Source organism: Cololabis saira, chromosome 14 (assembly GCF_033807715.1).
Source record: "Cololabis saira isolate AMF1-May2022 chromosome 14, fColSai1.1, whole genome shotgun sequence".
NCBI classification, from domain to species: domain Eukaryota; kingdom Metazoa; phylum Chordata; class Actinopteri; order Beloniformes; family Belonidae; genus Cololabis; species Cololabis saira.
The window spans coordinates 45,020,436-45,045,110 of record NC_084600.1 but is presented as its reverse complement, the minus strand read 5'-3'; the positions used below and the strand labels follow the sequence as shown (position 1 = coordinate 45,045,110).

Here is a 24,675-nt window from a genome sequence, read left to right as displayed (position 1 = left end):
TACTTTTTTGTTCTCTTTTTTTTATCATGCATGTTCGAAAATAAAATCTTCAAATCAAATAAAATAAAATCAAATATCCAATTACTTATAGAGTTGAACTGGATCTAAAAACCTTTAAAAAGGTGAAAGACTGGACTCGGGACACGTCTGGAAGCTTTTATTTCAGATTCATGTAGTTAAGGAAACAAATAAAAAGTCTAAACACTAAACTTCACCTGTAAAGTTAAAAAAGAAAAACGTTAATATACACCGAACCATCAAAAGGTCACTTTTAGGTTTCTTAATTTCTTCATAAATAAATCTTTGGTTCCGAGGATCTGGATCTCGTCCTGAACCTTCTACAAACTCAAAGCTGAAGCTGAAACTCAACCTAAAACCTGGCGGCCATCTTGGATCAGAGTCTCAGGACCGGTGACATCACGGGTCCTGGCTCCGCCCCCTTCAGGAGGGACCGGTGACATCACGGTCCTGGCTCCGCCCCCTTCAGGAGGGACCGGTGACATCACGGGTCCTGGCTCCGCCCCCTTCAGGAGGGACCGGTGACATCACGGGTCCTGGCTCCGCCCCCATTCTGCAGGATCTTTGGAGTCTTGAAGACGTTGGTCCTGTAGAACTGCAGCTCCTTGATGCTCTCCTGGATGTCGTCCAGAGCCCTGGGGGAGAGAGAGACGGTTACCATGGTTACCAGGGTTACCAGGTCTCCTGGATGTCGTCCAGAGCCCTGGGGGAGAGAGAGATGGTTACCATGGTTACCACGGTTACCACAGACACCCGGGTTAATCTGGAACTGGATCCAGGTTTGGGGACCCCAGTCCTGATTGGTTGGTCGGTTGGTTAGTTCGGTTATTCGTTCGTTCGTTCGGTTAGTCGTTCGTTCTTTCGGTTAGTCGTTCGTTCATTAGTTCGGTTAGTCGTTCGTTTGTTCTGTTAGTCGTTCGTTCGTTCGTTCGGTTAGTCGTTTGTTCAGTCGTTCGGCTAGTCGTTCGTTCGGTTAATCGTTCGTTCAGTTAGTCGTTTGTTCGTTCGGTTAGTCGTTTGTTCAGTCGTTCGGCTAGTCATTCGTTCGGTTAATCGTTCGTTCAGTTGTTCGGTTAATTGTTTGTTCTTTCGGTTAGTCGTTCGTTCGGTTAGTTGTTTGTTCTTTCGGTTAGTTGTTTGATCAGTCGTTCGGTTAGTCGTTCGTTCGTTCAGTTAGTCGTTCGTTCGTTTTTTCGGTTAGTCGTTCGTTTGTTCGGTTAGTCATTTGTTCAGTTAGTCGTTCGGTTAATCGTTCGTTCGTTCAGTTAGTCGTTTGTTCGGTTAGTCGTTCGTTTGTTCGGTTAGTCGTTTGTTCAGTTAGTCGTTTGTTCAGTTAGTCGGTCGGTTAATCGTTCGTTCGTTCAGTTAGTCGTTTGTTCGGTTAGTCGTTCGTTTGTTCGGTTAGTCGTTTGTTCAGTTAGTCGTTTGTTCAGTTAGTCGTTCGTTCGTTCGGTTAATCGTTCGTTCAGTTAGTCGTTTGTTCGGTTAGTAGTTCGTTTGTTCGGTTAGTCGTTCGTTTGTTCGGTTAGTCGTTTGTCCAGTTAGTCGTTTGTTCAGTTAGTCGTTCGTTCGTTCGGTTAATCGTTCGTTCAGTTAGTCGTTTGTTCGGTTAGTAGTTCGTTTGTTCGGTTAGTAGTTCGTTTGTTCGGTTAGTAGTTCGTTTGTTCGGTTAGTAGTTCGTTTGTTCGGTTAGTCGTTTGTTCGGTTAGTCGTTCGTTCGGTTAGTCGTTTGTTCGTTCGGTTAGTCGTTTGTTCGTTCGGTTAGTCGTTTGTTCGTTCGGTTAGTCGTTCGTCCGGTTAGTCGTTCGTCCGGTTAGTCGTTCGTCCGGTTAGTCGTTCGTCCGGTTAGTCGTTCGTTCGGTTAGTCGTTTGTTCGGTTAGTCGTTTGTTCGGTTAGTCGTTCGTCCGGTTAGTCGTTCGTTCGGTTAGTCGTTCGTTCGGTTAGTCGTTCGTTCGGTTAGTCGTTCGTTCGGTTAGTCGTTTGTTCGTTCGGTTAGTCGTTCGTCCGGTTAGTCGTTCGTCCGGTTAGTCGTTTGTTCGGTTAGTCGTTCGTCCGGTTAGTCGTTCGTCCGGTTAGTCGTTCGTTCGGTTAGTCGTTCGTTCGGTTAGTCGTTCGTTCGGTTAGTCGTTTGTTCGTTCGGTTAGTCGTTTGTTCGGTTAGTCGTTCGTCCGGTTAGTCGTTCGTCCGGTTAGTCGTTTGTTCGGTTAGTGGTTCGTTCGTTCGGTTAGTCGTTTGTTCGGTTAGTGGTTCGTTCGTTCGGTTAGTCGTTCGTCCGGTTAGTCGTTCGTTCGGTTAGTCGTTCGTTCGGTTAGTCGTTCGTTCGGTTAATCGTTCGTTCAGTTAGTCGTTTGTTCGGTTAGTAGTTCGTTTGTTCGGTTAGTAGTTCGTTTGTTCGGTTAGTAGTTCGTTTGTTCGGTTAGTAGTTCGTTTGTTCGGTTAGTAGTTCGTTTGTTCGGTTAGTAGTTCGTTTGTTCGGTTAGTAGTTCGTTTGTTCGGTTAGTCGTTCGTTCGGTTAGTCGTTCGTTCGGTTAGTCGTTCGTTCGGTTAGTCGTTTGTTCGTTCGGTTAGTCGTTTGTTCGTTCGGTTAGTCGTTCGTCCGGTTAGTCGTTCGTCCGGTTAGTCGTTTGTTCGGTTAGTCGTTCGTCCGGTTAGTCGTTCGTCCGGTTAGTCGTTTGTTCGGTTAGTCGTTCGTCCGGTTAGTCGTTCGTTCGGTTAGTCGTTCGTTCGGTTAGTCGTTCGTTCGGTTAGTCGTTCGTTCGGTTAGTCGTTCGTTCGGTTAGTCGTTTGTTCGTTCGGTTAGTCGTTCGTCCGGTTAGTCGTTCGTCCGGTTAGTCGTTTGTTCGGTTAGTCGTTCGTCCGGTTAGTCGTTCGTCCGGTTAGTCGTTCGTTCGGTTAGTCGTTCGTTCGGTTAGTCGTTCGTTCGGTTAGTCGTTTGTTCGTTCGGTTAGTCGTTTGTTCGGTTAGTCGTTCGTCCGGTTAGTCGTTCGTCCGGTTAGTCGTTTGTTCGGTTAGTGGTTCGTTCGTTCGGTTAGTCGTTCGTTCGGTTAGTGGTTCGTTCGTTCGGTTAGTCGTTCGTCCGGTTAGTCGTTCGTTCGGTTAGTCGTTCGTTCGGTTAGTCGTTCGTTCGGTTAGTCGTTCGTTCGTTCGTTTAGTCGTTTGTTCGGTTAGTCGTTCGTTTGTTCGTTCGGTCATTTGGTTAATGGCTGGCTGTCTTCTTCACCTGTGTGTGTTCTTCTTGTGAGGGACACGCTTGTACTCGTCAGGAAACCACCGCCTGAAACAGAAACCAGGTCAGACCAGAACCAGAACCAGAACCAGAACAGCTCAGAACTCCTGGACCAGAACCAGGACCTGGGCCAGGACCAGGACTCTGTGGACCAGAACTAAGACCGGTACCTGCTGAGCTCCTTGATGGTGCTGACGTCCACGATCCGGTAGTGCAGGTGGAACATGAACTGGGGCATGAACTTGTCCAGGAACCTCTTGTCTGCGTGAACTGAGTTTCCTGCAATAATAATAATAATAATAATTCAAACTGATCACCAACATTAACTCAGGAGCACAATATTAAAAAAAACCTGCAAAACAAAAATATATAAAATAATTTGTGCTGATTTTTTAAATCAAAGACGAAGTCTGGATTAATGTCTTTAAGTGACGCCTTCATTTATTTGGCTTCATGCTGTCCGCTAACAACATTTTGAGACACAGTAAGCTACCGGTGTTTCCTCGTCCCCCACCGTACACTGCAAAAACTCAAAATCTTAACAAGAATATTTGTCTTATTTCTAGTTAAAATGTCTCATTTTTAGTCTAAAAAATCTCACACCAGATAAATACAAAAATCTGCCAGTGGGACCAGATTTATCTTCTCATTACTAGCAAAAAAATCAATTTTCTTTCCAAAACAATCTTGTTCCACTGGCAGATTTTTCTACTTATTTTAAGTGAAAATCTACTTGAAACAGGTGAAAATTGTTGTTTTTTCCAGTGATGAGTCTTGTTTTAAGTGTAATGAGATTTCTTTACTAAAATGAGACATTTTAACTAGAAATAAGACAAATATTCTTGTTAAGATTTAGATTTATTGCAGTGTAGTCACAGTGAAGCCGAGCGCTACGTACGCTTCGTCGTATTTCCTCGTCTTAGCTTTTGGGAGACTTTCGTTTGTCTCTTTATCTCTGTCTGTCTTCTCATCCCTGTTAAATATGTTTTCATGGTGTCTCTTGAGGGTTTGCTACACTTCGTGTCTACACTTCATACTTGCAAACAAAACGCTGCCCCCTAATGGAGAGGAGGTGCAATTGCACCTCGGGGGCCGCACTTTTTGAGCAGCACTGGTTTAGGTTAAAAGTTCTCTCAGAAACCTTTTATTCACCTCTTTCCCTTCATCTCAGCCGTTCTCATCCTTCAGTAAATATTCCTATAAAGCATGATAATAATAATTAAAGCTGCAAGCAGCGATGAACGGGCCCTCGCGCGTGCAATTTTCACCAATAAAAGTCAAGGATTCAAAACTAAGTCCGATGACACCACCATGAGTCTTTATGTCAAACTATTCAAAAGTTATGGCAGAAAGTAGGAACTATCAAATATGGACCAATCAGATGAAGGGTGGGCGCTTTTTGGCGTCTAGCGTCGCCACGGTAACGCTTTTGTAAGAGAAAAGTAATGCGCGTCGTCGCAGGATGGAGACGCACATTTTGATGTATAACACACCTGGGTGCACGTTACGGTTCGGGCCGTATTAATTCTTGAAGGAATGGCATGAATTGCGCCAAAATTAAAATTAATTCAAAATGTCCAACTTCCTGTTGGGTTTCGGGCATGACACCAAGAGACTTTTCTTTTAGTTGTGACATGATACAGGTGTGTACCGATTTTCGTGCATGTACGTCAAACCGTATTGTGGGGCTTGAGGCACAAAGTTTTCTAGGGGGCGCTGTTGAGCCGTTAGGCCACGCCCATTAATGCAAACCATTAAATATCACATTTATCACCAGGCCTGGCTTGGTGCAAAATTTGGTGACTTTTGGGGCACGTTTAGGGGGAAAAAGACCCTCATTTCATTGGAAGAAAAACGAGAAAAACAACAAGAAAAATTCCTACAGATACAATAGGGCCTTCGCACTGTAAGTGCTCGGGCCCTAATAATAATAATAATAATAATAATAATAATAATAATAATAATAATCATCATCATCACCTGCTAGGGGACACTGTCCAGGCGGCGTGTGCTGTCGGACGAAGGACAGGAACTCGTACTCGGCCTGTTGGAGAGTGATGGTGCTGCTGCGGACGGCCTGGGTTAGTCCTGACTGGAGACAAGGAGATAACCAGATAACTAGCTGGTAACTAGATCATAACCAGCTACTAACCAGCTGATAACTAGCTGCTGCGGACGGCCTGGGTCAGTCCTGACTGGAGACAAGGAGATAACCAGATAACTAGCTACTAACCAGATCATTTCTTCAGAACAGTCAAGGGTCTGTTATGGTGTTCCGCAGGGTTCAGTGCTAGGGCCAATCTAGCCCGTCTTGCGCTTTTGCACTAGGGGCTGAGACAAACGGGGACAAAACGGGTGGAGCCGCGACGAGCTGAGCCGAGCTAATGAGGTACTAGTGCGAAAGGGCCACTACTTGTCTATGAAACCGGATGAAACAGTACCGTTGGTTAAACTTCAGGCATGTCTTAGGGACATCAAGGAATGGATGTCCAGAAATTTCTTGCTTCTAAATTCAGATAAAACAGAGGTTATCATTCTTGGTCCAGAGCATCTTAGGAAGGGATTAGATGGTGTTGCGATGGCTTCCAGTGCAACTGTGAGAAACCTTGGTGTTGTTTTCGATCAGGATTTGTCGTTTAAACCATATGTTAATCAGGTTTGTAAAATAGCCTTTTTCCATCTCCGTAATATTGCAAAGATTAGGAAAATCCTCTCGCAGAGTGATGCAGAAAAACTAGTTCATGCGTACGTATCTTCTAGACTGGATTACTGTAATGTGTTGTTAGCAGGATGTCCAAGTAATTTGCTGAATAGGCTCCAGCTGATCCAGAATGCAGCAGCACGAGTGCTGACAGGAATCAGCAGGAGAGACCACGTCTCTCCAGTGTTAGCGTCGCTCCATTGGTTACCCGTAAAATTCAGAATCCAATTTAAAATTGTATTACTTGCATATAAAGCCCAAAACGGCTTAGCTCCGCAGTATTTACAAGACCTGATAGTGCCTTATGTTCCTGGCAGAGCTCTCCGCTCTCAGAGGGCAGGTTTACTTGTAGTTCCTAGAGTATCTAAATGTAGATTTGGAGGGCGGGCGTTCTGCTATCAGGCGCCACTACTATGGAACCAACTTCCAATCTGGGTTAAGGAGGCTGACACCACCTCCACCTTTAAAACTAAACTTAAAACCTTTCTGTTTAGTAAAGCCTATAGTTAGTGTTTAGTAAACCTCTAGCTGGTGTTGGTAAATCTGTAGGTAGTGTAAACTCTAGTGTGTTAGAGTCAGTAGTCATAGTTGCAGCTATAGAACAAGACTATAATAGTTAGTCTCAAATATAGCTTGGTGGTAGATATGCTGCTATAGGCCTATGCTGCAGGGGGCACCGACATGATCCGCTGGGCGGTGCCTCTCACCCTTCTTCTCCTCTCCTTTTCCCTGCCTCTCTTCTCCATTACCATTTTTATTTATTATAAATATCTCATAGCTATCATTTTTGTCCATCGTTCCTGTAGTTTCTTGTGCCGGCCCCCCTTTTTTCTCTTTTGTGCATGTTTGCAGGCCGGAGCCTCGGGAGCTGCGTTCTGGCCTGCGGTCCCGGTCCCCCCCCATCCCCGGTCATCCCGTTGCTGCTTCCACCTGCCTGCTGTGCTGTTGACGTCCCCAACTCCCCCAGTCTGGCCTTCAGCAGGAGGGTCCCCCCTTATGATCCAGGTCCTGGTCCAGGTTTCTTCCTCCTAAAGGGGAGTTTTTACCTGCCATTGTTTATATAATAACTGCTCGGGGGTTTATGTTCATGTTTAAGTTCATGTTCTGGATCTCTGGAAAGCGTCTAGAGACATCTGTTGTATTAGACGCTATATAAATAAAATTGAATTGAATCATAACCAGCTGTCCCGGACGGCCTGGATCAGTTTTGACTGGAGAGAAGAGACAAGCTGATCATAACCAGTAAATCTATCCATCTATCTATTGCAGACGGAGAAACATCATGAACTTGTTCTAATCCCGTCTGATTCAGGTTCTTCTGACCGACACTGAGGTCGGTCCTCGTAACAAACCGTTGCCATTGTTACACCCTCATCCCTCTCCTCTGAGTTGGACCTTAAAAACACATCTGAAGTGTTAATATTTCTCCACCTCCGTCTCCGTCTCCACCTCCCTTCTACCGCCGTCTCCACGCGGGAGGGAGGTGTCTCTCTAACACGTGCACCGTCCTCATCCTTACGAAGGAAACGTCTTTCTACACGACCCGTGTCTTAGGAGACGACCCGTCTCCTAAGACACGGGTCGTCTCCTAGGACACGGGTCGTACCCTAGGACACGGGTCGTCTCACCTTCCCATGATGCTCTCTGCACCAGTCCGACATGCCGTCCAGCAGCTCGTCCGGCTGGTTGATGATCAGGTTTGGTCCCTGAAACACAGACAGGAGAGAGAGTTGGGGGGACGGAGAGACGGAGGACGGGACCCCCCCTACGGACCCCCCGCCCCATGGTAACCATGGTAACCCCCCCGTTACCTCGGCCACCAGGTTCAGGTCCGGGTCCGTGATGATACAGGCCATCTCTATGATCTGGTCCTTGTCGATGTCCAGACCCGTCATCTGGGGATTAATAATAATAATTAATAATAATTAATAACTAAACCACTCAGACCCGTCATCTGGGGTTAGAGATACAGAATTAATGAATTAATGACCAAAGCACTCAGAGACTCATCTGGGGGGGGATGGAGAGAGAGAAAGAGAGGGGGGGAGAGGGAGAGAGATTGAACTTGCAGCAGAAACCTCCACCAGCTCGATCGGGGGGTTGGGGTTCAAACGGGTCAATAATCCAGTTTATTGCTCTAAAACAGCTTTTGCCAGTTGTCATGTGGCTCTCTGGCGCCGCCCTGGTGCTGCTGGCGGACATCGTTCCCCAAGAGAAACACTAGAAACGCAGTTAGGAATCTTCCAGAACTCACAACATCCTGTGTATTTGATTGTATGTTTTATCTTATATCTTAGTGTATTTTATTGTGTTTTATCTTATATCTTAGTGTATTTTATCGTATTTTCTTCTATTGTGTATGTATGAGTGTATTTTACTGCTGTGTCATCATTTCTTGGACTGTATTTAATGTTTGTTTGTCTGGAACGTCTTTTAAATCAACCAGGACTAAAGATGCTAATTAGCCGCTGGTTTTAATCTAGCATATTTACATGAATATGTTATTATTAATATGTTCAGTCCCTGGTTATTTTCTTTAAAAAATAAAATACAAATACAAATCTTTAGGAAAGTAACTTCATTTTCACATTTTTAGAGATCTCTCAGAAGGCAATCAAACTTTGAAAATGTGCGCATACGCAGAACCACAAAGTAGCATTTCTCGGCAGGGAGCAGAAATTGACAGAACACCGGCTTTCGCTCTATTTTACTCCAGTTTCTCTCTCTCTGTCCATTTCCTGTCTACTTCCTTTCAAAATAAAGGCCAATAATGACACACAAATAATAATTCATGTAAAATAAATATTAATAATAATAATATTAATTAATTATATTAATAATAATATAATATAATAATAAAAGAGACCGGTACCCACCTCCAGGTCCACCCAGACCATCCTCTGGTCCAGACCCCCGAAACTCATGCTGGATCTGCTGGGACCAGAACTAAAACCAGAACTAAAACCACCAGAACCAGGACCTCGTGCTGCTCCCAGACCGGTCACGTGCTTCTGCGCGGCTCCGCTACAGCGCGTGCGTGTGAACAGTCTGCGCGTGCACACTGCGGTCCACGTGAGAGTCCGCGCGAGCAGCGGCGTCATGCTGATCCACTTCCGCTCTACTTCCGGGGTTTCCGCTCTACTTCCGGTTCCATGGTGTTTTTTTTTTTTTTTACTTTATTAGCAAATCTTGCTTTACAAACACCAACAGGGTTTACAATAGTGTGGAACAGTAACATACAATGATGGAGTAAACTATAAACATATCTAGTATGAATAAGAAGTCATAGTTACCAAGTTTTAGTGCCAAAATTAAATAAATAAATACATCATTAATTAATTAAAATTGGAATGAAATATGTCATTGATTAATTAAATGTGTCATTAATTAAAAACTGAAATCATTAATTAAATACTGAAATAATTAAATGTTTTTACTTAAAATTAATTGTATTTTAATTAATGACATATTTCATTCCAATTTTAATTAATTAATGACACATTTAATTAATTAATTAATGATGTATTTATTTATTTAATTTTGGCACAAAAAATCCTCCATGTTATGGAGGATTTTTTTGAATATATTTTATATTTTTTATATCCCCCCCCCCCAGGGTTGCCACCACATCCCAAAAAAACTAAAATGCATAGAAATGTATTTACTTTATATGGAAATGCTTTGATTTAAAGTTTAAAGTTCTTTAATAGCGTTGAAGTTGCATGACTGTACAGACAACCATGTAGCAGCTGAACTCTAGCATAGGCTCATGTAACATGTGTGTTAGCAACTGAACTAGCCTATGCTAGCAACTGAACTAACCTATGTTAGCAACTGAACTAGCCTATGCTAGCAACTGAACTAGCCTATGCTAGCAGCTGAACTAGCCTCCTATGCTAGCAACTGAACTAGCCTATGCTAGCAGCTGAAGATGAGATCAGCTGATTGAAGGAACGAGGCACCACTTGGTTTATTTATCACAGTTTTAATGACATTTATCTGAGTAACAAACACGTCACCGGGAACCGTCCAGGTGGACGTGAAGGAGGCGGAGCCAGAGCTGGAGGAGGCGGAGCCTCCACCCGGCTCCACAGGACAGCTGATGACATCACAGCTGATGACATCACAGCTCAGCAGGAAACCAAGGCACTTGATCCTCTGGAGGTCTGAGTGTGTGTGTGTGTGTGTGTGTGTGTGTGTGTGTGTGAGAGAGAGAGTGTGTGTGTGTGTATATATGGGTGTATGTGTGTGTTTCCATGTGTGTGTGTGTGTGTGTGTGTGTGTGTGTGTGTGTGTGTGTGTGTGTGTGTGTGTGTGTGTGTGTGTGAGAGAGTGACATATCACTCCCTGACACTAGCGCAGTAGGAGAACTGGGGGAAATGAGCTTCCTGACTGGGATTATCGACGTCTGTGTTCGGACCTGAGGAGAAAGAGAGAGAGAGGAGAGAGTTAGAGGTCAAAGGTCAGAGTTAGAGGTCAAAGGTCAGGGGTCAGAGATCACAGTTAGAGTCTGGACCAGCCCCCCCCCCGATCTAAACCCTGGACCAGAGCTGCGTCCGAATTCCCCTACTTCCTCCCTAACGAGTAGCAAAAACAGAGATTTTCTAGTGCGTCCGAAACATTAGTACACACTCAATAGTATGTACTATCCATACTCAGTAGTATGTACTATCCATACTCTATAGTATGTACTATCCATACTCAATAGTATGTACTATCCATACTCATTCTGGAGAAATGTATTAGTGTGGATTGCTAGCTAGTAGAATGAGCTAGCTACAGGCAGCTAATGATAGCTAGTGCTAATGTTTTTGTTTTATGGCATAACGTTAAGTGAGAGGGGGTAGGGAAACAAGTATCGTATCTAATCAATATAAAAGGCGATACTTTCCTCTGTTAGTGAAATACTAGTATACTGTGACAGGAGTTGTTACCATGGTAACAACGGCAGGAAGTGCTGCTGTTACCACGGTAACGACTCCCCCTCCCAACGGCAGGAAGTGCTGCTGTTACCACGGTAACGACTCCCCCTCCCAACGGCAGGAAGTGCTGCTGTTACCATGGTAACAACTCCCCCTCCCAACGGCAGGAAGTGCTGCTGTTACCATGGTAACAACTCCCCCTCCCAATGGCAGGAAGTGCTGCTGTTACCATGGTAACAACTCCCCCTCCCAATGGCAGGAAGTGCTGCTGTTACCACGGTAACGACTCCCCCTCCCAACGGCAGGAAGTGCTGCTGTTACCATGGTAACAACTCCCCCTCCCAACGGCAGGAAGTGCCGTGTGTCTCTGAGTTGTACGTCCCAATTAATCCATACTACTGATATTTACTCAAAAGTGTGCCGAACTAAAGTATACTTTTTGATTATATACTGTTTAGTACGGGATTTAGGACGCAGCGCAGGACCAGGCCCCCCAGGACCAGGACCAGGACCAGGTCCCCCACCCCCAGATCACCCCACACCTACACTTGTCCGGAGGTGTGAGCGTGATGGTCTGGGCCGTGAACTCCCAGGACCAGGTCCCCCCCCTGATCTAAACCTAGGACCAGGACCAGGACCAGCCCCCCCCGATCCCCCCACACCTACACTTGTCCGGAGGCGTGAGTGTGATGGTCTGGGCCGTGAACTCCTCGTCGAAGTATCGCGTGTCCGTCTCCGAGGAAACCTGAGGTTTGAAGGGGGGGGGCAGCTGCAGAGAGGGGGGGGGGGTAATATGTATTTATGATTAATTAAATACTACATCAAATAGATTGTGTATTCCTCTTTCATGATGACTCAAGTCATAATGACTTCGGGCCGTGGTATACGCTCATTATATCACTCAGCTGTGATAGAATGAGCGTAAACCACGGCCTGAAATGATTATTGCTTAAATATTTAATTAATATTATATATATTATTAAACTCTCACACCCAAAACGTCAACACGAGCTCTACCTATAGCTAGCTATAGCTATAGCTATGTGTGTGTAACCCGGTTCCTCCTCACCTTCCTCTGCTCCACGTCCGTCCAGCTGATGGAGGTGAAGAACTTGTGACCTTTGACCTCTTTGGCGTCTTCAGGGCCTCCGCCGAGCCTGGGGGGGGAGAGAACCGGGTCAGAGAGAACCTGTGAGGGGGGGCCGACCCTGGGGGCCAACCCGGATCACCCCCTACCGGGCCGGGGCCGACCCGGGAACCTCTAACGGGCGGAGAAAAAAGTTGAAATATCGAGAAAAAAGTCGAGATTTATGTTGAAGTACAATTCCAGACCAGGAGCCTGTACAGGGCCGACCCGGAGCCGGCCTGGATCACCCCCTAACGGGTCGGCCCCGGGTCGACGGGCGGCCGCGGCCGCCCCGGCACCTCTACGGGCCCCGTACCTCTGTTTGGGCCCCGTACCTCTGCTTGGGCCCCGTACCTCTGCTTGGGCCCCGTACCTCTGCTTGGGCCCCGTACCTCTGCTTGGGCCCCGTACCTCTGCTTGGGCCCCGTACCTCTGCTAGGGCCCCGTACCTCTGTTTCGGGTCCTTCTTGAGCAGCCCGGCCAGCAGGCCCCGGGCGCCCTGGGGCTGCCCCCGCTCCCCCTACGGGCCCCGTACCTGTTTGGGCCCCGTACCTCTGCTTGGGCCCGTACCTCTGTTTGGGGTCCTTCTTCAGCAGCCTGGCCAGCAGGCCCCGGGCCTTGGGCCCCGGCCCCCCTACGGGCCCCGTACCTCTGTTTCGGGTCCTTCTTGAGCAGCCCGGCCAGCAGGCCCCGGGCCTCGGGCCCTGAGGCTGCCCCCGCTCCTCCTACGGGCCTCTGCTTGGGCCCCGTACCTCTGCTTGGGGTCCTTCTTCAGCAGCCCGGCCAGCAGGCCCCGGGCCTCGGGCGTCAGGTTCCGGGGGAACCGGATCTCCTCCATCAGGATCAGCTCAAACAGCCTCTCGTGGTCCTGGTTGTAGAACGGCAGGCGTCCACACATCATCTCGTACATGACCACGCCCAGACCCCACCAGTCCACGGCCCGGCCGTAGTCGCTGTCCTCCAGGACCTGGGGAGAACCGGAGAACCGGGTCAGAGAACCAGAGAACCAGATCAGAGAACCGGGTCAGAGAACTAGAGAACCAGAGAACCGGGTCAGACCTGTCCTCCAGGACCTGGGGGGAACCAGACCGGAGAACCGGGTCAGAGAACCAGATCGGAGAACCGGGTCAGAGAACCAGAGAACCAGAGAACCGGGTCAGACCTGTCCTCCAGGACCTGGGGGCCACAGGTTTGGTACCAGACCGTTTTATTTAAAGGGGACCTATTATGGCATATGCTCATTTGCACACAGTTGAGATTTTTCAACTTCAAATTGATGCTCTGGACGCCTCTCACAGCGACCTTTCATAGACGATGAATGGCAGCTGGACGCCTATGACGCCTATGGCCTGAGACATTTGAACGGATCGGGCCCTCCGTCTCACCTCGGGAGCCAGGTACTCCGGAGTTCCACAGAACGTCTTCATGGTGGCGTCGGGAGTGATTCCCTCTTTACAGAGACCGAAGTCCGTGATCTTCATGTGTCCGTCTTTGTCCAGCATCAGATTCTCCAGCTGTGGAGAGAAAACAAGAAACATTCATGTTAAAACAGCAGAGAAGAAGAAGAAGGACGTCTGTGAGGGACCGGAGCGGCCTCCCCTCGTAAAAGGGGATCAGGCAAACTGGACCTGGGTGATGAGGTGGAAAGGAGAACACGCAGAGCGTGGAATGCCAAAAAAATGTAAAATGTAAAATGTAAAAAGCACGAAGACATACAGGTGGAGGGCAAAATCAGAATAAAAAAAATGGCACATTGAGCATAGCCTCACAGCAAGCTACCTCCACTCAGCAGCCCTTTCTGGTGTGCAGCCACTGGTTATGAAGCCAGGCAGGGTGGGGAGGTTGATTGGACACAGGTGTGCCCAATCAACAGAACCAGGCACACCTGTGTGCTGCTCCCCCGCAGACCACGCCCAATCCTCCACTCTGACACACACATTAAAAACAAGTCCGGTGACGGTGAGAAGGGGAGGGGTTGCTCACTTTCTCACAACGTTCCAGAATCGGTCGTTTCTGAGGGACTTCTGGAGACGTGTCCGAGTCCATGACCCGGTTCTACCATCATGCCTGGTTTCAGACCAGGGTTAAACGCCCTGCAATCCTAGGTAAGGATCAACTTGTTTCCAAACTCATTCTACAACATATTCATAAAATCACAGGACACGCTGGGAGAAACCATATGTTATCAACCCCCAGAAAGAAATATTGGATAACACATGCCAACTCAGCATGCAGAAAAGCAATATCTGACTGTGTTGTATGCAGACGTTACCAAGGAAAGCAAGGAGAACAAAAAATGGCTGATTTACCCGTTGAAAGAGTTATTCCAAACTTACCTCCTTTCACAAACACAGGAGTGGACTACTTTGGACCCATCGAGGTTAAGAGAGGTCGCAACATGGTCAAGCGCTATGGTGTCATATTTACCTGCGTGGCAAGTAGAGCCATACACCTTGAAGTAGCACATTCTCTGCTTCACAAAGAAGATAAAGACTAAATCACTTTAGTATTGGCTCCTTAGAATTTTGTTTTTGTTTTAGTAATTGTTTATCACAATTAAGGGGCCGGTGTGTTGGAGCCAATATGGGTGTTTTTGGTTTCTTTTGGTTGGAAGTTAATTTTGGGTGTTACTTATATACCAAGCCACTAGGGGGCAGCAATAACCTTGGTAATGGGTCACGTCACACAATCAGGTGTTATAGACACAGGTGTGTTTGGGACCAATCCAGGGAGAATAACGTTTCTTACCGCACGTTAAACCGCACTTTAATTAAATGTTAAATAAACCATGGGAAAACAACATCCCACAACAAACAATAACGAGAGAGAAAGAGAGAGAAGACCGGCGAAGCAACAACAAACAAACCTAAGGTGTGTGTAAAGAAAGTTATCAATCGGTCCATTCACCACCGTGGCTAATTGGGCGTAACAAAAGGCAACTCGCAAACAGACAAAGTAAAGTTAGAGATTAAAAAACCTAACATGCTAAATATGTCTGTATTTAATTAATCGCAATTAACGCGCTAATTTGACCCCCTAGTCCAAACCTTCCAGTTTCCCAGGCCGGTCGTTAACCGCCGTCAGCGCTAAACGTCTTCTCTGGTCCGGGGTGAGTAAAGTCCTGATTCCAGGGATCTATAACCCACTGAGTTGTGTTTCCACAACCGTTTCAGCACCGATGCCGACTGGAGACATCCAAGAGCATCGTAGACACGTCAGACTACTACTGTCGTTTAGCAGATGCTTTTATCCCAAGCGACTTACACCTGAGAGAACAAACACCCATGGAGCAATCAGGGTTAAAGGGGACATATTATGAAAAACACGTTTTTTCTTGTTTTAACATATATAAAGTGGTCTCCCCTCCCCCTGCCAGCAGAGGGGAGACAAAATACCATGAATTTCTGCAAGGTCTGTGACCCCCGCCGGACAGAGTCCCCCAGTGTTACGTGATTTTTTTTGAGCCGATGAGAATCTGCGCCTATGGTGACGTCAACCGAGGCGCAGAGGTTCGGCCCTCGCTGCTGAAACCACGCCCACAACCAGCTCTCTCCGCCGGCTGGAGCGTCCGCCATTGTTTAGAAGCGGTGGCTGTTTGAACAGCGAGGCAGAGTAGAAATGAGATTTTGCATCGACATTTACCCTCATAAAGGGATCAGTTCCCACAGCACGGACCCGGCAACTGCACACGAGTCAGCGGTAAGTTCGGTTTTTTTTATGTTATTTATATTTGTATGATCTTTGCATGGGCTAAGTATTTAGCTTAGCTCCGGAGCCCCGGCGCCGCATACGGAGCTGCGGGGGCTGCTCACGGACCGGACCGTCGAGGAGCCCCGGGCTCTGGGCTCTATTAGTACCGTAATACATTTTTCTTCTGTGGTTTCAGATCTTTCAAGCACCTGGAGCTGTTCACATTCAGAAGACGCGCGGTCCTTCCTTGAGCCAGCAATAGTGCATACATTTTATTTATATATTTTAACAATAAAGTTGCCATTTGTGAAAATTCAGTGTTGTGATTTCTTTACAGTTAACATGATTCATTTGTCTTGTAACATAACTGAAATGATGAATTGGAGTAAATAACTGTGGTGTACCTGATAAGAATTAAATTCAATCTTCCTGTGTGAATTAGTGTGAAGACGACGTGACTAAAGGCTGATTTATGGTTCCGCGTTTCACCAACGCAGAGGCTACGGCGTAGGTACGCGTCTATTTAACGCAGAACCGTGGACAAGCTTTGCTACGCAGCCGCTGCTCTTCTGCCCGGAGCGACGCTTTGTCTCCTCCCCTGCTACACGTCATTCAAGCAGCCAATCAGCGCAGAGCCTCATTATCATACCCCCCCCCCCGCCCTGAAAATGAGCCACAGTAAAAGGCTTTAGAAGCGGAAAAAATAAAAACATGGCCCAGAGACTGAATTTCTGATTTAGGTAGAAAAAACAAGCTTTAGATTGTTTTTAAGACATTCAAGGCCTGTTTAAAATATACATTAAATGCCATAATATGTCCCCTTTAAGGCTCAGGGGCCCAAGGTGGTTCATCTTGGTTGCCATTCTGGGGCTTGAACCGGGGACCTCCAGACCTCCTCTGTAGCCACTAAACCACCACTAAACCACTACCCCCCAGACACTTGCACAGGTCTCACCTTCAGGTCCCGGTAGACCACGTCGTGAGAATGCAGATATTCCAGCGCAGACACGATCTCGGCTCCGTAGAAACGAGCTCGATCCTCCGTGAAGACTCTCTCCCGGGACAAGTGGAAGAAGAGCTGGAAGAGACGGGTCAGAACCGGGTCAGAGACGGGTCAGAGACGGGTCAGAGACGGGTCAGGGTCACCCAGAGGTCACGCAGCATCTGAGCGCGTGCAGACCTGCAGGCCTCACCTCTCCCCCGTTAGCGTACTCCATGACGAAGCAGAGCCGGTCGTGGGTCTGGAAGGCGTATTTCAGCGTCTGCAGGAGGAAAACCCGGTGAGAAGCTACAGACGAACAGGTCTTTCAGATTCTCCTCACTCATCCCCCATCATCTGCTTTTATGGATGGTTGATTTTCTGAGCATCAGATCTCAGCAGGTCAGAGTTGGAACATCACTCTCAGATAAAACCTCCACTTCTACAGATTCCCCTCAGGGTTGTGTTTTATCCCCACTGGTATTTATTCTGAACACAAACTCCTGCACAAGCACTTTCTCCAACAGGCACATTATCAAATACGCAGATGATACTGCGTTAGTGAGATTCAATATGCAGATGATACTGCACTAGTGAGATTAAATATGCAGATGATACTGCACTAGTGAGATTCAATACGCAGATACTACACTAGTGAGATTAAATACGCAGATGATACTGCACTAGTGAGTGTGACATTAATAATTAGTTTGTCCTTGTGAAAACCATCAGAATCAGAATCAAGTCAGCTTGGAGAGCTGACTGTGTTTTTTTCACATGCTTATCACATGTTAACAGTCACAACAGCCACTTCCAAATCTACTCAGGGTTTTGGGCTGTCCCACAACTGTCCCATTGTCAGTTGAACCATCTGTTGAAAACCCCCAACAGAGGTCCTGTTTTTAGTTGACCCCTTGACCCTTTGTGTTTTTTAAGGAGGTCTGTTTGTTTCTGCATACCACAGATTAGTTGCTCTTTAACTGAACAGTCACATGTGTGTCTTTTACCCCCAAACGTCTGTTCATTGTCCATTATCTATACACTGACAGTCCGTATATGGTCATTTCCTGCGTCACAGTTTCTCAAAAAAAGCGTCATGCAGAGGAGGAGCAAGCAGGCATTTGTCGAGAGCATCCGAGAGGGCCATGTTGCTCTGCAAGCTCCGACTTTGCTTCCCTCCTGCAGGAGCGCCTTGAAAATCATTTTAACAGTCTCTGTGTCTTTCCTTGATTATGAATTTATGTTATGTTGATTAGGGACCCAACAGTGAGATTCAATACGCAGATGATACTGCACTAGTGAGATTAAATATGCAGATGATACTGCACTAGTGAGATTAAATATGCAGATGATACTGCACTAGTGAGATTAAATATGCAGATGATACTGCACTAGTGAGATTAAATATGCAGATGATACTGCACTAGTGAGATTAAATACTCAGATGATACTGCACTAGTGAGATTAAATATGCAGATGATACTGCACTAGTGAGATTAAATATGCAGATGATACTGCACTAGTGAGATTCAATATGCAGATGATACTGCACTAGTGAGATTCAATACGCAGATGATACTGCACTAGTGAGATTAAATATGCAGATGATACTGCACTACTGAGGCTCCTGCATGATGGAGAGGAGGATTATGGGCCAGTTCTGGACCAGTTTCTTAAATGGTGTGAGAGGGCAAACCTTGTCCTCAACACCTTAAAGACAAAGGAAATAAATTACCATTGATTTCAGGAAGCAATTAATTCATTTCAGCCCCCTTTTATCAATGGAGAGGTGATCCAGAACCTTGTGCTTGATCACAAACTTAAATGGGACGATTGGTCTGACTGCCTGAGCACTAAGGCCCAAAAAGACTGTAGTTTTTAAAGAAACTGTTGTCTTTTAATGTTAATGGCAAAATGGTCCACATGTTTTACTGTGCTTTTATTGAAAGTGTTTTAACTTTCTGCATCATCTGCTGGTTTGGGAACAAAAGAGGTGTATTAGGACAGTGGTCCTCAACCTTTTTTCAGTGATGTTCCCCCTGTGAAATATTTTTTCAGCCAAGTACCCCCTAACCAGCGCAAACCACTTTTGGTTGTAAAAAAAAGAGCTAAAACAGAGCACTGTGCCATCAGTAACTGATTTATTAAACATAAACGGGTCTCACCGTGAGAAACGGGTGTCTGGTATTCTGCAGGACTCGGCTCTCCGTGACGGTGTGGGCAACTTCATCCTGAAACATCAGGAAACATCAGGAAACATCAGTTCAGATGCAGATCTGAGACCTGCTGGTCTGGACCAGGTTGGGGGTTCTAAGGCCACGTTTCCACATAGCCGGGTGTTTTCAAAAACGGATATTTCCCCCTCTACGTTTATAAAAATCCCATAATTTCCAGGAACCTGCATAAATATCTGTTAAGGTGCTATGAGCAGCCAAACCTACAGGGGGCAGTGTAACGAGAAGATAAAGTCATGCTAGCCAATCAGAATCCTGGAAAAAAACATCAACAAATGACACGAGTAACTTCCAGTTACTTCCAAGATGAACCAGAGTCTTTGGTTTGGAGTGACAGAGAAGTGGAGTTACTTTTAAGTGTGACGTTAGAATATAAAACAGGTAAAATACAAGAAAATATTAACAGTTACAAACTAATTGTAACCACAGGTGTCACTCATGACGCTGGTGACGTTTCTGTCTCATAATGTGACGTTCTGAAGAATAAATGTCCGTTTCTCTCCGTTTACAAGCAAACGTGAAGACGGAGGTTTTAAAAATCTACACTTTGGCCGGAGTTTTCAGAAATGATTTTGGAGACTTTGAGCTTCGTTTTCGTGTAAACGAACGAACAAAACGCATGAAAACACCACCGTTTATGCTACGTGGAAATGGGGCTTCAGTTACTTAGAAACCGCTATGAGCAGGGTGGGTGGAGCTAGTGAAGTGGGTGGAGTTTTCCCTACCTTGGCGATGATCACCATCTTGCGCAGGATCTTCATGGCGTAGTGAACTCCGCTGGATTTCTCCTTCACCAGAATCACCTTCCCGAACGTTCCCTTCCCCAGGAGCTTCAGGTACTCGAAATCACTCATGTTCTGGAGGAAACACGAGTATTTATACACGTAAAAGTACTGGAATAACTCAAAATCACTCATGCTCTGGAGGAAAACACAAGTATTTATACATGTAAAAGTACTAGAATAACACAAAGAACCAGTTTGAGGGCCGACATGTTCAAAAATGGATAAAACTGGAAACGGTTATTTTTCTGTTATTTATTTGAGCAAAAAATCGAAAACTGATAAAAAGAGGCGTTACCCGTTTTTTCATTTTAGTTAGGAAACGAATACTAAGAAAATACTTGTTACTAGGGCTGTCAAAGTTAACTTAACGTCCTCTTAACGCCGACAATTTTCTTAACGCACGATTAAAAGAAAACTTGCATTATATAATTATTATATAATAGCCCCCCAACATGCGATTAATCGTGAGTTAACTATGGACAACATGCGATTAATCGCTAGTTAACTATGGACAACATGCGATTAATCGCTAGTTAACTATGGACAACATGCGATTAATCGCTAGTTAACTATGGACAACATGCGATTAATCGCGAGTTAACTATGGACAACATACCATTAATCACAAGTTAACTATGGACAACATGCGATTAATGGCTAGTTAACTATGGACAACATGCGATTAATCGCGAATTAACTATGGACAACATGCGATTAATCGCGAGTTAACTATGGACAACATACCATTAATCACAAGTTAACTATGGACAACATGCGATTAATGGCTAGTTAACTATGGACAACATGCCTTTAATCACTAGTTAACTATGGACAACATGCGATTAATCACTAGTTAACTATGGACAACATGCGATTAAGCAAGCTAATTATGGACAACATGGGATTAATCGGGAGTTAACTATGGACAACATGCCATTAATCACTAGTTAACTATGGACAACATGCGATTAATCACTAGTTAACTATGGACAACATGCGATTAATCACAAGTTAACTATGGACAACATGCGATCAATCGCTAGTTAACTATGGACAACATGCGATTAATCGCGATTAAAATTTTTTTCGTTTGACAGCCCTAGTTTTTACTTTTGGTTTTATTTTGAAAACGAATGAACGAATGATACAGTGATTATTGTAGCATGATGTAGTTGTTCGGAGGTCCAGGTTGGAGGAAGCGTCTCACCACTTTGTTGATTCAGATTCTGATTGTGATTGTGATTGTGAAATTACTGGAGTCTGCCTGTTTCTTTTCAATACAATTGTTGATTCTATAATCCGACCTTGACAGAGCAGCTTGGCCGGTGTCCAGTCACAATCTCCCTGGTGGAATGTAAACAAGGGACTCTGCCCCCACTAACCCTCCCCTCTCAGGAACATCTGTGGACCTGTTTCAGAACTGACCGAGCCGACTGATAACATCAAGGACAATGGCTGAGGAGCAGCTCTGGGGCAAAGTTCACGGACTTACCGCTACACACACACACTTGTTGATAACCACACCTCCCTCATTCTCAACGCCTTCCCGCCCCCCCTCTTACCAGCCCCCCCCCCTCCAACGCAGTGTCCGGGTTTCGAGCGCCAAAAATAGGCGCATAATACCATCGTGTCGCTGCCGGTGTATCCGAAGTCAAAAACATGTTTTTCTAAACTGCCAATAAAACCCGATTCTGATTGTGATTGTGATTGTGATTCTGATTGTGATTCTGATTGTGATTGTGAATCTTCTCACCACTTTGTTGCTGCTCTTGTTCATCACCACCTCCATCTCCTCCAGGCTGCACTCGCTGGGAGAACCCAACACGTCCATCGGCTCCTCGTCCTCGTCCTGCATCTTCAGGCTGTTGGTGACCGACTGGATGGCCTTCATCCACTCCTCCCTGGAACAGAGCGGGAACCAGCAGGAACCATCAGGAACCAGAGCAGGAACCAGAGCAGGAACCATCAGGGGTTACAGGCGATATCTTTGCTTAGATAAGACGATTGGACCAGATTCAGGAGTATCGGAGGAATCACAGGAATCAGAGGAGATGCTTCTCACCGCTCGCCGCTGTTCTCCACGTGGAACGTTCTCTCGATCACCGTCGTCCACTGCAGGCAGCGAATCACGAAGGTGTTCGGCTTCGGCCGCTCCGTCTTCATCAGCTGGCATTCTGGAGGAAAAGAGACTCCAGATTACTGGACCTGAGGAGATGGAGGTCCTGGTGGAGCTGCAGACCAGAGGAACTATCAGAGGAACCATCTCCGGACCAGACTATGGTCCTGGTGGAGCTGCAGACCAGAGGAACGGTCAGAGGAACCATCTCTGGACCAGATACTCGCCAGCTCGCTAAGGTCCCTGGACCAGGTGGAGGTCCTGGAGGACCTGAGGTCCCTGAACCAGGTCCAGGGGCCTCAGGTCCCGGTAGACCTGCAGACTCACCTGCCACGGAGAAGTTGTTGAGGGGGGGGGACGCCAGCTCGCTCAGGTCCGGCTTCTCCTTGTAGCCGATGAAGGAGCCGTCGCTCTTCAGGATGAAGTACCGCGGCCTCCACGTCTTGATGTACTCGCCTGGACAGAGGACACGAGGAAAACTTTATGCCTCAAGCCCCACAATACGGTTTGACGTACATGCAGGAAAATCGGTACACACCTGTATCATGTCACAACTTAAAGAAAAGTCTCTTGGCGCCATGGCCCAAACCAAACAGGAAGTCGGATATTTTGAACATTTTGAATTAATCGTGTAATTTTGGCGCAATTTATGCCATTCCTTCGACAGTTAATTCAGTCCGAACCGTAACGTGCACCCAGATGTGTTATACATCAAAATGTGCGTCTTTATCCTGCGACTACACGCATTACTTTTCTCAGTCAAAAGCGTTACCGTGGCGACGCTAGACGCCAAAAAGCGCGCCCCCCCTTCATCTGATTGGTCCATTTGATAGTAACCAAATTTTGCACCAAGCCAGGCCTGGCGATACATTTGATATTTCATGGTTTGCATTAATGGGCGTGGCCTAATGGCTCAACAGCGCCCCCTAGAATACTTTTTTCTGCCATAACTTTTGAAAGGTTTGACATAATGAGTCGTGGGTGGTGTCATGGGACTCGGTATTGAGTCCTTGACCATAATTGATGAAAATTAGCCCCGCCCCTTCTTCTGATTGGTTGTCCCTATTTCCTGCTATAACTTTTGAATGGTTTAACATAGGAAGTCGTGGGTGGTGTCATTTCTGATACGCTAATGGGGGGCGGTGGCCATGAGTGCCAGGGCCCGTTCATCGCTGCTTGCAGCTTTATTAAATTTATTGTTTTTAAAAAACAAAACCAGTATTAAAGTTCCAGCTTGTTGTTTCAGAGACTGTTGTGGTTTATTTACCTCGTTTGTGCAGCCAGCCCTCCCTGACGATGCTAACTTCATTCATGGTTCAGATCAGGGAATCAGTTTCTCTGATCAATTCCAGTCTCAATCAGTCAGAAGAAGAGAAGGAACCTGAAAGAGAGAGGAGACGATGTCACTTCCTGTTTATCACTTCCTGTTTATCACCGTCAGGAAAACCAGGACGAGTTACGGTGACTTGTAAATAACCAAATAAATAACCAAACCTGACATGTAAATAACCAAACCTTAAACGTAAATTATGGAGGATTTTTTGTGCCAAAATTAAATAAATAAATACATAATTAATTAATTAATTAAAATGGGAATTAAATATATCATTAATAAATTAAATGTGTTATTAATTAATTAAAATTAGAATTAAATATGTCATTAATGAATTAAAATACAATTCATTTTAAGTAAAAAAAAATATTTATATTTCAGCATTTAATTAATTAATGACGCATTTAATTAATGATTTCGTGTGAATCATGAAATGTAAAACTGTGACTGAGTTTGACGAGTGAAACTGACAGTTTTACATTTCATGATTCACACGCAGCAACACGAAATCATTAATTAAATATATCATTAATTAATTAAATGCTGAAATAATTAATATATTTTTTTACTTAAAATCAATTGTATTTTAATTAATTAATTACACATTTAATTAATTAATGATATATTTCATTACCATTTTAATTAATTAATTAATTATGTATTTATTTATTTAATTTTGGCACAAAAAATCCTCCATAGTAAATAACCAAATAAATAACCAAACCTGACACGTAAATAACTAATTCTAACAGGTAAATAACTAATTCTAACAGGTAAATAACTAATAAAAACAGGTAAATAACTAATTCTAACAGGTAAATAACTAATAAAAACAGGCAAATAACTAATTCTAGCAGGTAAATAACTAATAAAAACAGGTAAATAACTAATTCTAACAGGCAAATAACTAATTAAAACAGGTAAATAACTGATTCTAACATGTAAATAACTAATAAAAACAGGTAAATAACTAATTCTAACATAAATAACTAATTCTAGCAGGTAAATAACTAATAAAAACAGGTAAATAACTAATTCTAACATGTAAATAACTAATTAAAACAGGTAAATAACTAATTCTAACATGTAAATAACCCAATTTTACGAGAAAATAACCAAATTAACAAGTAAATAACCGACTTTACATGTAAATAACTAATTCTAACAGGTAAATAACTAATAAAAACAAGTAAATGACTAATTCTAGCAGGTAAATAACCGGATCTCTGTCCTGATCTCTGATTTCTGACTCGGTTCTGCTCAGATTTGTGTCTGTAGATAAAAACGCACCGTGTTTCCTCAGAATAATCCTCAGATAAATCCTCAGATAAAACACTGGTTCTCCCACGGTTCTGTGACGGAACTGGCCGGGCCGGTCCGGTCCGGTTCGCGCATGTTGTTGGGCCGAAGCTCCGCTCGGACCCGGACTGTGACGTCACAGATCACGTGCCTGACAGGCTCTAGTTCAGCATGCAGGAGCGGCGCACGCGGCTCTCACGTGTCCAGGGGGGTCCGGGGGTCCAGGGGGTCCGGGGGGGTCCAGG

General features: G+C 45.3%; 2 protein-coding genes across 2 annotated transcripts; both read right to left on the bottom strand.

Annotated features, from left to right (window-relative positions):
* Window positions 1–222: 222 nt before the first annotated feature.
* On the bottom strand, window positions 223–9,059 carry LOC133459421 (oligoribonuclease, mitochondrial-like). Its single transcript, XM_061739320.1, has 7 exons — window positions 8,823–9,059; window positions 7,758–7,841; window positions 7,575–7,652; window positions 5,226–5,337; window positions 3,416–3,524; window positions 3,240–3,293; window positions 223–653 (listed from the first exon to the last, which is right to left on the bottom strand). The coding sequence occupies exons 1-7, from the start codon at window positions 9,045–9,047 to the stop codon at window positions 527–529; spliced, it is 789 nt and encodes a 262-aa protein (XP_061595304.1). The 5' UTR covers window positions 9,048–9,059; the 3' UTR covers window positions 223–526.
* Window positions 9,060–9,915: 856 nt separating this feature from the next.
* LOC133459420 (RAC-beta serine/threonine-protein kinase-like) lies at window positions 9,916–24,675 on the bottom strand. Its single transcript, XM_061739319.1, has 14 exons — window positions 24,422–24,675; window positions 23,066–23,179; window positions 22,126–22,254; window positions 21,745–21,856; window positions 21,436–21,583; window positions 19,623–19,754; window positions 18,829–18,894; window positions 16,878–16,946; window positions 16,640–16,762; window positions 13,380–13,508; window positions 12,747–12,961; window positions 11,938–12,025; window positions 11,535–11,637; window positions 9,916–10,366 (listed from the first exon to the last, which is right to left on the bottom strand). Exons 2-14 carry the CDS (start codon window positions 23,109–23,111, stop codon window positions 10,287–10,289), a joined length of 1,440 nt encoding a protein of 479 aa, XP_061595303.1. The 5' UTR covers window positions 23,112–23,179; window positions 24,422–24,675; the 3' UTR covers window positions 9,916–10,286.

Coding starts and splice junctions, on each gene's coding strand:
- LOC133459421 (XM_061739320.1), bottom strand. CDS start 9,047: ATGACGCCGCTGCTCGCGCGGACTCTCACGTGGACCGCAGTGTGCACG. Junction 7,653..7,757: donor ACCTGAACCTGGTGGCCGAG/GTAACGGGGGGG, acceptor TCTGTGTTTCAG/GGACCAAACCTGATCATCAA. Junction 654..3,239: donor CACAAGAAGAACACACACAG/GTGAAGAAGACA, acceptor TCTCTCCCCCAG/GGCTCTGGACGACATCCAGG.
- LOC133459420 (XM_061739319.1), bottom strand. CDS start 23,111: ATGAATGAAGTTAGCATCGTCAGGGAGGGCTGGCTGCACAAACGAG. Junction 12,962..13,379: donor CGGAGTACCTGGCTCCCGAG/GTGAGACGGAGG, acceptor GGTTCTCCCCAG/GTCCTGGAGGACAGCGACTA. Junction 12,026..12,746: donor AAGAAGGACCCCAAGCAGAG/GTACGGGGCCCA, acceptor CTCCCCCCCCAG/GCTCGGCGGAGGCCCTGAAG.